The sequence below is a fragment of the Chrysochloris asiatica genome, unplaced genomic scaffold, assembly GCF_000296735.1.
Source record: "Chrysochloris asiatica unplaced genomic scaffold, ChrAsi1.0 scaffold00044, whole genome shotgun sequence".
In the NCBI taxonomy this organism is placed as follows: domain Eukaryota; kingdom Metazoa; phylum Chordata; class Mammalia; order Afrosoricida; family Chrysochloridae; genus Chrysochloris; species Chrysochloris asiatica.
In genome coordinates, this window is record NW_006408562.1 from 7,195,561 (window position 1) to 7,209,737 (window position 14,177).

At 44.2% G+C, this 14,177-nt stretch overlaps 1 protein-coding gene across 1 annotated transcript in view; it reads right to left on the bottom strand.

Annotated features, from left to right (window-relative positions):
- OTUD7A (OTU domain containing 7A) overlaps nt 1–14,177 on the bottom strand; it is a 181,747-nt gene that overhangs the window by 31,639 nt on the left and 135,931 nt on the right. The window contains exons 7-8 of the mRNA XM_006861918.1: nt 12,724–12,851; nt 9,468–9,617 (exon numbers count right to left, since the gene is read on the bottom strand). Coding sequence (XP_006861980.1) covers nt 9,468–9,617; nt 12,724–12,851 — 278 coding nt within the window. The remainder of the gene's footprint in view (nt 1–9,467; nt 9,618–12,723; nt 12,852–14,177) is intronic.

The following is a 14,177-nucleotide window of genomic DNA, read 5'->3' on the forward strand; positions in this document are numbered from 1 at the left end:
GGGAGCAGAAAGCCTCATCTTTCTCCTGCGGAACAGCTGATAGTTTCAAACTGCTGACCATGAGATTAGCAGCCAGATTCATAACCACTACACTACCAGAGCTCCTTAAAAGCAAGATAGTAGGTTTAAACCCAACCGATATAGTTAATACCATTAATGTAAATGGCCAAAACACACTAATTTAAAGACAAAAATAAAAGGAGAAGAAAGCCACACCCAAGTATATGTTATCTACAAGTAATACATTATACATATAAATGCCTATTTAGGACTCCTGGTGTGGTGCTATCGGATCAGTACTGGACTGTGAACCACAAGGTTGGCACTTCAGACCCACCTGCTGCTCCTCTGAAACCCTCTACAGGGTCGCTGTGAGTCAGAATTGACTCAGCGGCATTTAATAACAACAGCAGATTAAAAGATATTCACTAATAAAAAGAAAGTTGGAATATGTAAACTTTAGAAACAGAGAAAGTAAACTTTAGAATAAAGATGATTACTGGGGGGCGGAGGGGCATTATATAGTGATAAAAGGGTAAAGTCCCCAACAGGACAAAAGCATCCCATACGTGTGATTGTTCCTAACAAGAACGCTTCAAATTGTATGATGTAACTGCTAGTAACAACATGAGAAGTCGATCGAACCAATAGAGTTGGAGTCTTGGTGTGGCACTGTGGGATAAAGCACTGGACCACAAGGTCAGTTTGAACCACAAGGTTAGAAGTTCAAACTCACCAGCTGCTCCTTGGAAACCCTACACAGGGTTGCTATGAGTCAGATCCAGCTCAACAGCACTTGCACTTAACAACATACAACAACAGCACTTCTTTCAGTAATTGATATAACAAATACACAGAAAATCAGAAAGGATGTAGAAGACCCAAGAAACACAAACAACGAACTTGATTTCATTGACATAAATCCCACTTTTTTCAAGTGCATATGAGATATTCACCAAGATGAACATATTCTCAGCCTTAAAACAAACCTGAGCAAATTTAAAAGAATAAAAATCACACAAACTTTGTTCTCAAACAATTACTGAATGAAACTACAGGCCAAGTATAGGAAAAATATTTGAAGACTCCCTAAAAACATTTGAAAATTAAACAGCATGCTTCTAAATAATCTATGAGTGAACGAGGAAGTCTCAAGATAAGTTTTAAAATACTTTGAACTGAATGAAAAGGAAAAATGTATCAAAACCAATACATTGATAAGCAGGAGCTTAGAGGAAATTTTATAGCACTAAAACGTTTGTTATTAGGTAAGAAGAAAGATCTCAAATTAGTCATTTAAATTTCTGTTGTAAACTAGGAAAAGAATGATAAAGTAACGATAAATGTTATCGTTAGGTGGCTTTGAGTTGGTTTCCCACTCTATGAACGACAGAATGAAGCACTGCCTGGTCTTTTGACATCCTCATAGGAGTTGTTTGAGCCCACTGTTGGACTGGTATTGGTCATTTAAAATCATATAATCATATGATTTACTAGTCTGGCAACAACAAATTGAAGAGGAATGGTGTCACACTCATCATCAAAAAGAACATTTCAAGATCTGTCTTGAAGTACAATGCTGTCTGTAGGCTATCCTTGTGTGGCACTGTATGGTAAATACAGGACTGGTAACCTCAAGTTTGTTGTGTCAGTCCATCTAATTGAGGGGCTGCTTCTTTTTTGTTGGTCTTCTATACTTTCCCGAGCATGCTGTTCTCTTCCAGGGACTTCCTGATAACATGTCTAAAGTATAAGAGACCAAATCTCACTATCCATGCTTCCACGGAGCACTCCAGCTGTACTTCTTCCAACACAGGTTTGTTTGTTCTGGTAGTCCATGGGACTTTCAATATTCTCCTCCAACACCAAAATTCAAGTGTTTCAATGCTTCTTCCACGGTCTTCCTCATTCACTGCCCAACTTTCACATGCATATGAGGTGATTGAAAATACCATGGCTTGGGTCAGGTATATCTTAGTCCTGAAAGTGACATCTTTGCTCTTGAATACTTTAAAGAGGTCTTTTGCAGTAGATTTGCCTAATGCAATACGTTGTTCTATTTTTTGACTGCTGCTTCCAGGAACATTGATTGTGGATTCAAGCAAAATGAAGTCTTTGACAACTTTAATCTTTCCTATTTACCATAATGTTATTATTTATTGGTCCAGTGGTGAGGAGTTTTGTTTTCTTTATATTGAGGTGCAATCCATACTGAAGACTGCATTGATTGATTTTCATCAGTAAATATATTAAGTCCTCTTTGCTTTCAGCAAGGAAGGTTGTATCTTCTGATATTGTTGGTTGTTTATCATCCTCCAGTGCTAACATCATGTTCTTCTTCATATAATCCAGCTTCTTGGACTATGTGCTCAGTATACAAACTCAATTAGTATGGTGAAAGGAGACTATGGTAATGTACACCTTTCCTGACTTTAAACCCGTGTCTCCTTGCTTTGTTTGAGCAACTGCCTTTTGGTCTCTGTACATGTTCCTCATGAGTACAATGATATGTTCTGTAATTCCCATTCTTTGCAATGTTATCCATAGTTTGTTATGATCCACATAGCCAAATGCAAAATACCAGTGGAATATCTTCCACCTTCACAGCAACCATAAGCCACCAAAGCATTACAAATTGACAGATGAGTGCTGCCAGCATAAACAGAGGAAAATAATAAAGATAAGAGCAGAAATCCACGAAACAGATAGAAAAAAAAAAAAAAAAAGAACCCAAAAGCTGGTTCTCAGAAAAGATTAATAAAAACGAATGTGTTGTCTAAATCTCTGCCCCTAAATACATGTTATAAGGAGATGGGAAAGTGGTAAACAGGGCTTTTTAATCATGCTTATCATATTTTGTCGGTAAGTACCAGTGAGTCAGTTTGGACTCACAATGATTCTGTTTAGGGTTTCCAAAACAAGAAATCTCTATGGGGGCAAAAAGCTTCATCCCGTGGAACAGCTGGTGGTTTGAGCTGCCAACCTTGTGGTTAGCACTCCAGTGCTTATCCTACAATGCCACACCACATTCCTTAAAAACTGAAGTTTCTACTATGAGATGATTATCGATTCACGTGCAGTTGTAAGAAAAAATGCAGTGAGATGCCATGCAAGTGGCAACAAGTTACATAACTCTGCTACAATCTCCTAAGTAGGATATTGACACCGATACATGGAGCCTTTTCAAATGATACCAGCATTATATACACTCAACTCTCTGTTTGCCTTTAGTTATACACAATTCATGACATGTGGAATCATCATCTCATGTAATCGACCATCTCATTCAATCACGGACTCATAATTAATCATGATTAACCACTAATCATTTAATCATATACTCATTTCAATCAAAATCCAGAACAGTTCTATCAGCACAAGTGTTCCTTTTATAAATATACCCACTTCCAGACCCTAAGCCCGCTCTGATGTAGGTTCTGTGGCAGTGTTGGGTGGCTGCCATGCACTAGATACTGTAAAGACCCTAAATGTCACATACCATTACGAAGCCTATGAGCTCCTGGATAAACAAGACAGGGGTCAACTAAGGATGATATTGTGAGACAAGAGCTTCTAGGTTTGTAACAAAGATGAAATAAGAGAGTTATCAAAAGCATATCTTTTAAAACTAGAAAATTGCTATACAGATAGTAAGAATTTTTTTTTTTTTTAAATAAATGTATTTCTGGTTATGTTAAGTACGTTCAGAATTTGGTGCAAGTTCAGGAGAAGTCCGGAGTCCCTCAGAGAAGCTAGCTGTGATTCACATAGTATGGACAATAGAAATGCAGGGCTCGAAGGCTTGAGGGACCCTGGATAGTGAAGTTGTTGTTAAGTGCCGTTGAGTTGGTTCAGACTCATGGTGGCTCTGTATAGGGTGTGCTAGGAGTGACTGGTGGGTTTGAACCAACAGCCTCGCAGTTAGTGGTCCAGTGCTTACCCTAGGCACCACACCTATGGCCGTCTTAGAAACCCTTGGTAAAATAATAAAAAGGGAATGTAAACCAAATGAAACAAACACACTGCCATTAAATTGATTCCAACTCACAGAGACCCTATGTTGGGTTTCTTAGGCTGTAAATCTTTATGGGGGCAGAAGGCCTCCTCTTTATCCTGAGGAGCGGTTGGTGGATTCAAACTTCCCACTCTGTAGTTAGCTGCACAAGATGTAGCCCACTGTGTAGTCAGGATTCCTTAGTAAGGGAATGAAAATGAGAAACAGGGACATGAATGGATAACACTTTTGACAACATTTTGAAAAAAATTGACATAATTCAAAAGCCCCTAAGTGGATGGTAAACAGTAGCCAGGAAGCTAGCCCATCCCCCTGTAACCGCAGGTGCTGGGACAGAGTGGGGGTCAGTGTGTGTGCAGCAGCTGAGTATCCCACCCCATGCCCGCTCCCTTCTCAGAGAATGCCAGTAGGCAGACCTCAATTTGATTACCCAGAGAAAGGCCCTCCAGTCTACACTCATCTGAGTACACAGAACTTCCTGTCTGCATTTGGGCCTCCTTGCTAACTGCAAATGGATAAACAAGAACTTTCAGTTGGTTCAAGAAAGTCACCAAGATGAGAGAGCAAAGTGTAATGAAATAGAAAATGATTTCAGAGGGCAGCAAAGGGGGACGAAGCTGGGTGGAGATCAAAGTCAAATGGGGAGCAGTGGGTCTGTGACAGACTGAATAAAGAGGCTGGGGCCACAAGAGTTGCTGACACGCACTGGGGAGGAAACAGAAAAACAAGAGCGAAGACAGTGCCAAGGGTGGTATTGATCTTGATGCCTTGGCTGCCGAAATAGAAGGAGCAATTGCTACCAAGGAACAGGAGCCTCAAAAGTCAAAAGGGGAAAAGAAAAAGGAGAGAAAAAAAATGAAGATGATATACTGAAAGAACTGCTAGAATTGTCTTTAGAGACTCAGTGCATCAAAGCTGACAAAGAAACTGCTACAGAAAAGCCATCAGAAATGAATGAAGATGAGCTCACCTTAAAGCAAGAGAATAAAAGGAAGGACAGAAAGGCAAGAAGCACAGTTCTGATGAGAATGATAATGAAGAATCTGAAGATAAAGATTCAGAATCAAAAAGACTACAAAACCACATGTGGAAACGTACTCTGGGAGTGATGATGATTTTAATAAAATTTCTAAAAAAGTTTAAGGGCGAGCTCAAAAATCAAATAAAAAGTGGGATGGGTCAGAAGAGGATGAGGATAACAGTAAAAGAACCAAAGAACATTCGGGAGCCAATTCCTCAGGTGACAGTGGTGTTGAATTACATGAATTTTTGCAGTCTAGAAAAGGACAGAAAAAAAAAAAAAAAAAAAAAAATCAAAAGAATAAGCCAGCTCCTAATGTAGAGTGTGGATGCCTGGTGTGGTGCTGTGGGTTAATGCACCAGACTGCAAAGTCATTTGGACTGCAAGGTCGGTGGTTCAAGCTCACCAGCTGCTTCTTGGAAACTCTATAGAGGGTCGCTATAGGTCAGAACCGACTTAACAACAATCTAGAGAGTGGGAATAATGAAGATTCCTCCTTCAAAGTTAAGATAGCGGCCCAAAGAAGGCAGCAAAAAAAAGAGCCTGAGAGAAAATGATTTCAGAGACAATTGAGATAATATAGGAAAATGAAGAGAACTCTAAAATAATACCCTTTAATTAAGATTCACATAGAATTTATAAGAATCTATTATGTTCATAGAAAACAACAAAATGTTTTGAAAATATGAGATAACAGCAGAGAGAGGTTTTAACAATTTTTAATTTTTTAAAGGAATTGATGGAGGGGAAAGTAAATCTCTTAGATGGTAGAACAAAGAGAGAAACAAACAGAAATATTAGAGAAGAGATGTAATATTTAGAGCAGTTTCATACGGAGAAAGAAAGTGCAAAGAAAATACAGGAAAGAAATTTATAAAACCCACCACACACTGTAGAACACGAGTCCATAAACGGATGGCACTCAGTACGCATTATGGCAAATAAAGGTAGGCCCACACCAACACTACAGCCTTCTGAGATTTCAGAATACAAGAGATAATATACTAGAAACTTCCTCAGAGAACAAAAACAGGTCACACAGAAAGGTCAGGAATCAAAGTGGAATTGGATTTCTCCACAGCAGCTTGAGATGATAGGGAAAGATAAGGGGGCAAAGTCTTCAACATTCGAAGGGAAATTATAATTCTACACCCAGCCAAACTATAAACCATGTTTGAAGACAGAAAAATGCTATTTTTAAGCATGAAAAAGTGCCTTGTGTGTACATTTTCTTAAGAAGCAATTAAAGAATCTATTCTATCTACAAATGACAGAATTGAGAAAATGGGAGAATGGGATACGGAGGATTCAACCCTCAAAAAAGGTGAAGGGACTTCCTAGGATACCAGATATATAAAGCTTTGGTTCATAGTGAAGTAGGAAGAAGGTGATGCTATGTGGGGACTGATAGACTATATGCCTTGGCAGATAAAAGGACAGGGCATGAGGAAAGAATTAAGGCAATACATATAAAACAAGGCAGGTGAAACAAAGATTTTGTCATCTGGTATCCTCCACAGGTTAAGTAGTTATCAGTGGGTGTCATGGATTGAACTGCATCCCCCAAAATATGTGTCGCCTTGGCTGGGCCGTAATTCTCACGGGTTTGACAGCTGTGTAATGATAAAGTTGGCTGTTACATAACTGTGGAAATCAGCTCCCATGATGTGATCAGTCAATCAGCTGTAAGTGGATTAGGGCAGGAGGGCAGCAGTCCAGTGCCCCTGCTGGGTGGCAGTGTCCTCAGGGACAGCTGACCCTAGGTTCCTATTTTAGGCCTCTACTCTTTGACAGCCCCTTTGAAACTACTCTGGACTCTTTAGCTGATGTTCCTTGGGGTGGAACATTGGTGTGGATTGAATTGTATTTCCCCCCCTAAAAAGTTCTACCTCCTGGTACCTCTGACTGTGATCTTATATGGAAATGGAGTCTTTGGAGATGCAATCGAATTAAGATCAGGTCATTAGGGTGAGCCCTAATCCAATATGACTGGCGTCCTTATGGAAGAATAGAGAAGATGAAGACAATCGAGAATACCATGTGATGGCAAAGTAGAGACTTAAGTGATGTCTCTTCAGGGCCAATAAATGCCTAGGATTCCGCACTGGAAGCTGGGCCTTCGCGTGTGGAGCTGTTATGACGGCTGAGTTAGTGTTGTTGCCCACACTCCAGTTCAAACCGGTATTTCTGCCTCTGCCTGTAATCTTACGGGCTGCCAGTACGCCACTGTCTAGGTTTGCTAGGAAGGACCCCAAGAGAAGTTAGCACAGACATGATCTTTGTGTGGCCCACTGGATATGCCCCCAGAGGTTTCCATAGTGTTAGCATTTAGTCAGGAAAAACTATGTAAATAATGACCTTATTTAAAAAAAAAAAATCATATTAAAAATTTTTTTTTAATGACTAGATATAGGTGACACTAAAACCTTTCATGATGTGAAGCAACTCTCCCAGCATATCTTCTCAAATCCTGGAGACTGATGAATCACCAAATGGGAAATACTGTTTCATCCAAAAGATTACCACCTGCACCCTCTCTGGCCAAGGGTTCTCTTTGGGGGGCCACGATATACTATATCCTACCAACTTATACTCACAGCCTTTCACTGCGGGGACCACTCCCTGGCAGCAGACCCTTCTTCCTCAGTTTCCTGTCTGGGAAGTGTGGATGAGAGTTGAGGGGTTTAATGAGTGAACCCTTGGGAAGCGCCTACACAGAGCCTGTACCCATGAAGCATCATGGGTGCTGTGTTCTGAAAGTTCTAAGGATCTATCTTCTTCTCATTAATTAATTTGTCTTTGCGTATTGTTGTTGTTAAGTGTCATCATCGAGTCTGTTCTGAGTTATCTGTATAGGGTTTCCAAGGAGTAACTGGTGAACCGCTGACCCTGTGGTTCTCAGTCCAGTGCTGAATCTACAGTACCATACCAGGCTGCCACATGTATTCAGTGGTAACTAGGAAAGGCCCTGAGTTTACAGAGGGCTCCCGGGTGGCCAGTCACAGTCATGGTAGCCTGGAGATCCCATTTGTCCACACCCTGAGGGGCTGGATCCGGGAGCCCCATTGGAGGAGAGGGTTACTCCTAGGAAAATTTGGAGGTGGAGCCAGCCAGTACTGGGAGCTCTCTTAGTGGGCCTTAAGGTTTTATGTACAGGAAAGCAGGGTTTCCAGACAATCTTTATGTACTATAAGCCTCAAACATTCTTTTAGCAAAAATCATGGTTTGAAAGGCTTCATGTCTTCCCAAGAGCACCCATAAAATATACAAAATTCTTACAAAGGAGACTCTGGGTTTTCTTTCAGGAAAGAGACACCTGAGACCAGCTTCTGAGGCAGGTTAGTGGCTATCCTGGGCTGGTGGCCCCAGGCCTATGGCCACTGCTGAAGCCTCTGTTTGTGCCTTCAATGACAAGAGAGGGCTTTCTTTGTTCATGGTGGGAAAGCTTGGAGACCTGGGTTCTAGAGCCTGGCCTGGCTCTAACTTGCTGGGATTTAATGTGAGGGTGAGGGGAGAAAAAAGGGAGACACAATCATTGACTGAAAGCTTCCAACATGCAGTGATTAAACATGGGGAGCCCTGCTTTTGAATCCCACAATCCCCTAGGGAAGGCCTGTGGCTCTGGCTCACAAGGAGTGCATGATGCAGACCTAGGTAGTGTCTATGTTCTGTCCCACAGACCCAGGGCCCCATCTTCCCCAGGCCCAGGTCCAGCTCCGGGACTACCTGGCACTGTAGCTTTCAGACCTTTGGCTGTGTGATGAGCCCCCTGCGCCATCCCTGCAGTGGCTCTGTTGGGCCACCCAGCACGACACCCCCCTTTCCTGACTAGAACTGTGGAGATTAGCAGAGTTCCAACTACAGTTTTCAGAATAGTACTTACAAAATCTTCAACCTCGATTTTAAGAGGTCTCTCGAAACCCATCAGCATTTGGTGGCAGAGGGGCGGGGACACACATACTAGTAAGCTACTAGCCTCAAGAAACTTGTGCTGACAAAATGAGGCAGAACTCTCCGGATGGGCACCTGGTACCCAGAGGCTCTGCTTTGGGAATGGGTTCTTGGGTTCTCTCCATACGGTTGTCCTCTCCTTCCCCCTCACAGAGGTGGGTCTTTTAATTTACAACCTCCCGGAACAAATGGCAGCTCTGGCCCTGCCTGTCTCTTCTAGGACTAACTTCCCCCATGGGGCTGTCTCTCAGACTCACCCAGGCCCACGTAGTCCCTACCGTCCCTCAGACTGTAAGCGCCTGGGTATCTTCCACGTACAGTACTTGGGGGGCCCCACAGCTCACACTCATCATCTAAGTGCTGGCAGCATTACGATACCCCACATCTCAGCCTCCCCTGGCTTCCTTGCCCGACTGGAGTTCTTCCAATGGTGCTGCCTCACCGTGCCCCCCCTCCCCCCGCACTTGGTGCCCGGCGTACCTTGTTCTCTTTGTTGATCTCTCTGCTCCATGGACACCAGGGCAGAGAAGTGGGCTTGATCATAGGCTAGAACCAGGGGAGAGCAGTGGCACCTGTTGGGAGGAACCTCCAAGGGCAAGTAGACCCCTCCAAATGGGATCGGGGCGAAAGCTGAGGGCACAAACAAGGACAAGGTGTGTAGGAGTAGGAGGGTCGAAACCAGGAGGAACAGCCACTTCAACCCTCAGCACCCCCTGAAGGTGGCAGCCAAACCCCTCAACCCTCACCCCATGTGGAAAGGAGGGCCAGAACCAGGAGGAACAGCCACTTCAACCCTCAGCGCCCCCTGAAGGTGGCAGCCAAACCCCTCAACCCTCACCCCATGTGGAAAGGAGGGCCAGAACCAGGAGGAACAGCCACTTCAACCCTCAGTCGTCCCCCCCCCCCCCCCCCGCCGAAGGTGGCAGCCAAACCCCTCCACCCCCACCTCACGTGGAAAGTCACCTCTCCTGTGGCATTTTGTGTTCACACAGGAGTTCATTAAATGACCACCACAGTGAGAGCTAGGTGTTATTTGCCTGCAGACAGATGGGGATGCTTAGACTCAAAGGGGCCAGGCCTACTGACCCCAAGTTCTGTGTGTGCCTGGGGACCATGAGCTCATCTGCTTCCTTGAGCAGAGTTCCCTTGCACAATGTACACTGGGGACAAGCAGGTAGGGCTGAGGAGTGCCCACTGTGACTGACTCACAGCCCAGCATGCCCAGGGTTGTAGACTAAAGGGTGTCCAAATATGTACTTAAGTCCTGGTCCCTGTACTTGTGGCTGTAATCCAGTTTAGAAAGCAGATTTTCTTTTGTTATGTTCATAAGACCACTAACAGTATAGCATGGGTCCCAAATCTAATCACTCCTGAGATATAAAAACAGTAGGATCGATTCAGAGACAGACAAAGGAAAACTACCACATGAAGGCAAAGGCATCTACAAGTCTAGGAATGCCAAAGATTGTCACAGTTCCTAGAAGCGAAGATCAACAAAGAAGCATCCAGACTTCTAGTCTCCTGATGACCACATTTCGATGTTTTAAATATACTTGAGGTATTTCTGTTATAGCCACACTTGGAAACTTCACGAGATCTACCCAGGTGACCAGAAGACTCAGAGGCCAAAGATCATCTGGATGTGCCGATGTCTGCCTGGAAACACATTCTAAATTTCCTCCTTCCTCACTGGTACTTTTAAGTATTTACACATCTATGCTTCCTGAGAAGTTCTTTGCTCAGAATCTCAGAGCCTCTCCTCTGGATTCTGAAGGAACTAATCAGAGAATATTAGCTGCTAAGTTCGAGACCAGCGGGGAGGCGAGAAATTGGGGATCAATCCTTTACTGGCAGGGATACCTTGTCATTTGTTTCCCTAAAGCAACACCTGTTTTTCAATCACAAAGAACCCTCCTTTGGCCTGAGAGTCTGTAAATTGCTTCTTTTGCCCAAAGGGAGCCAAGTGAGTATCCAACCAGTTCCAGTGACAAATTTGATCTATTATTACAGTTTCTCCTTGCCCTCCCTTTGTCTAAACTAGTTAGTATCATTCTCTCCACAAGAGAACCCTATTAGAGGGAGGGGACCCCTGTGAAAGACTACACTCTTGCCCCTGGCTGAGATGGGAGAATGGGTGGACTCTCAGACCATACTGGGCTCCCAGGGAGCAGTGAGACTGACAGCAGAAGGTGGTATTGGGTTGGACAGCCACAGTCCAGCTCCTTCCCTACCTGATCATCATGCTAGCTAAGAATCTCTGGTAGTTGTGGATTGAACGTGGTAGTTAGGATACATTTTACAAGTATTCTAACTTGTAAAATGGCCTAGGAGGACCCAGCTTCTGTGATGGCACAGGTTTAAAGTTGGTCCAGTGGTGATTATGGGCTGGCACGAGTCCCTCTTCACTCCACGTCTGTCATTCACTGCCATGACCTCCTTGTTAATGATATCCTCTCAGGACCAAAGAGAAGACACGGCACCAGAGAAAACAGTGGCTGGTGTTGGTGACAGAAATGAACAATGATAAAACCTATGTGAGGGGTGTTGGGGAAGAGAGATAGGCGATCTTGGAAATTTCACTCATTGTACAAGAGGCCCTGTCCTTGTGGTCTACCTCTTCTGGCCACTTCCCTTTTATTCTCCTGTTCTGAGAGGTGCTGACCCTACAAGTTCCTCCTCCCTCCGGGACTCGGGGGCCACAAGCTGGAGTTGACCAGGTGCTGGCGGGGACACCCCTGTGCTGGGATTGAAATGGGTCCTCAAGGAAATCAGCTGTGTGTCTTGGGGGCACTCCTTAGTCTCCCTAGGCTGGACGAGCACATTTCACTCTCAGAGCTGGAGATGAGGATGGACAAAGAAGATGCATGAAAGGACCGCCACACGCAGTGCCGGGCATGCAGGGCCTTGGGTGAACACCCCTACTGTCCTGGCCTCCTCCTCTCTTTCTACCACAACCTTGCCAAGTGACCTCATGCTTTTTGTCTTCTACAATACTCTTTAAAACATGCACAGCCTGCAGAAGGGGTGGGATGGGGAGTGGAGTAGTAAGCAGTGCTGGGCTGAGCACTAGTGCCCATCAGAGAAGGGGCTATTGACCTGCCGGCCATATGTGGACACATGGATGTGAGTATGGGAGTGAGGTCTGGGTTTATACCCGACCAGCACAGCCAGATTTCTCTTGGTCACTCATGGTTAATTTATATGTCAACTTGGCTAGCTATGGTTCCTAGTGGTTTGGCCAAACACCAGTCTACTTGTAATCGAATATAACTTTCATAATGCAATCTAATGTAATAAAATCAGCCATAAGTTGAAAAGTAAGTTTCTCCAGGTATGTTCCACCCCCAGACTATAGATACTTGGGCAGAACTCTCATTTCACTTGACAGTCTTTCCCATGCCTAACCTAGAGATCTTGGCCTTGCCAGCTTCCTTCTCTTCTCCTCACCCCCAACAGTGATGTGAGCCAATTCCTTGAAGTAAATCTCTATGTATGTGTTTCCTGATGCTGTTGTTTAGAGAACCCTAACTAAGCAAGTGGGTGCTTGTGTCATTAGGAAAGAAAAAGAAACACATCACACAGAGAAGAAATGATGACAAACAACATGACCCTTGTCCTTGCAGAGTAATGCACTGGGATTTTTGGGGGATTTTAATCCTTAAATTATGCTCTCTCTTTCATGGGAATGCTAAGCTTTTTGGGTCATGAATAACACACATTTCTTTGAGGAACTTACCTTCTCCTCCTGAATCTCTTAGCATTGTGTCTGCTACGACAACAATCGGTCTTCTTAATATATGGGCCAGAACGAAAACGTGGAATTCTTCTAGACTTTCGTAGACAGGGTCTTCTGAATTGTCCATGCTAGGAAAAAAAGAAAAGCAAGCCTGTTACTAGATTATATAAGATTGGAAGATGGAGAAAGGAGAGAATCTTCCATGCAGCATCTGAGACCTTTCTTTTGGCACCTCAGCTTGCCCCTTGCAGGCACTGCTGAGGCTACTCCCATGCCATCCACTGACTGGCAAATGCACGCCTCCCAGCTCCCCACCCTCCACCCAGGACTGACTATTCCAGGAGACATGAACTCGAAGGTGATGGTTTCTGGCCATCTCTTAGATGAGGTCTTTCAGGCGGCAGAGAGCCTACCAGACTGGTGGTAATATGGTAGCTGGTGTGTGTGGAGGGGGGATGCTGGCAAGGAAGGATGGAGGTCTACTTGTCAGTTCACTTCATATGCACTTGGAGTTAGAGCCTCCTCCATCAGAGACTAGATACACCAGAGTACAGCAGCTGGTGGGGCAGGGTCCATTCCTAGGAAGCTCTGAGGAGCTTTTGAAAATATTCTACCCTATAGGAGAGGGCATGGACTGAGAAGGCTCAAGACTCAGAATAAAGCGGGAGGGATCAAGGCCACACGAGTTCTCCTAGCCCAGGGCCCACTCATATCTATGGCTCAGCAAGCACGAGCTCCAGCACTGCTGTTAGGGAAAACGCTAAGACATCTGGGAAGAATGTCCTCCTTAAAAACAGGAAAGGGTGCTTTGAGAGTGCCCGAGCGCACAGCTGGATCTGTGGGGTCAGACCAGGTGGCAGTGCTCAGGTAAGACCCCTGCTGGCACTTCAGCTGGTTCAGGAGTGCCCCGTGAATCTTCAGAATGAAGTGAAGGAAGTCTGTTGGGACTGGAACAGGTAGGACCAGAGCAAGCAGAGTGTGGTCCTGTTTGAGGGTGCAGTTGGTGTGATCTGGGGTAACAGTGCTCTGCATATACAGCTGCCAGACAACTGCTTACAATGCTTCTAGAACCAAGGGTGCAACTTAGAAGTGCATCATGATCATGTTGCTGTTGTTAGAGTATCTACCTATTTTTCCTTTATTCCTTTTTGGTGACCCAATTTATCTTATTATAATTTTGAAATTGGGCAGGGATTAAAAACTCACACAAAAAAGTTCCACATATGATATAAAAAGCTTCCATTCTCCTGAACTGTGTTCGTTTTCTAGAGCTGCCATACAAAATGTTGTTAAGTTGTTGTTAAGTGCTGTCGAGTTTGTTCTGACTCATAGCGATCCTGTATAGGATTTCCAAGGAGCAGCTGGTGAGCTTGAACGGCTGACCCTGAGGTTCAAACTGACCTTACAGTCCAGTACATGAACCCGCAGCACCACTTTAAAACAACAGGAATTGC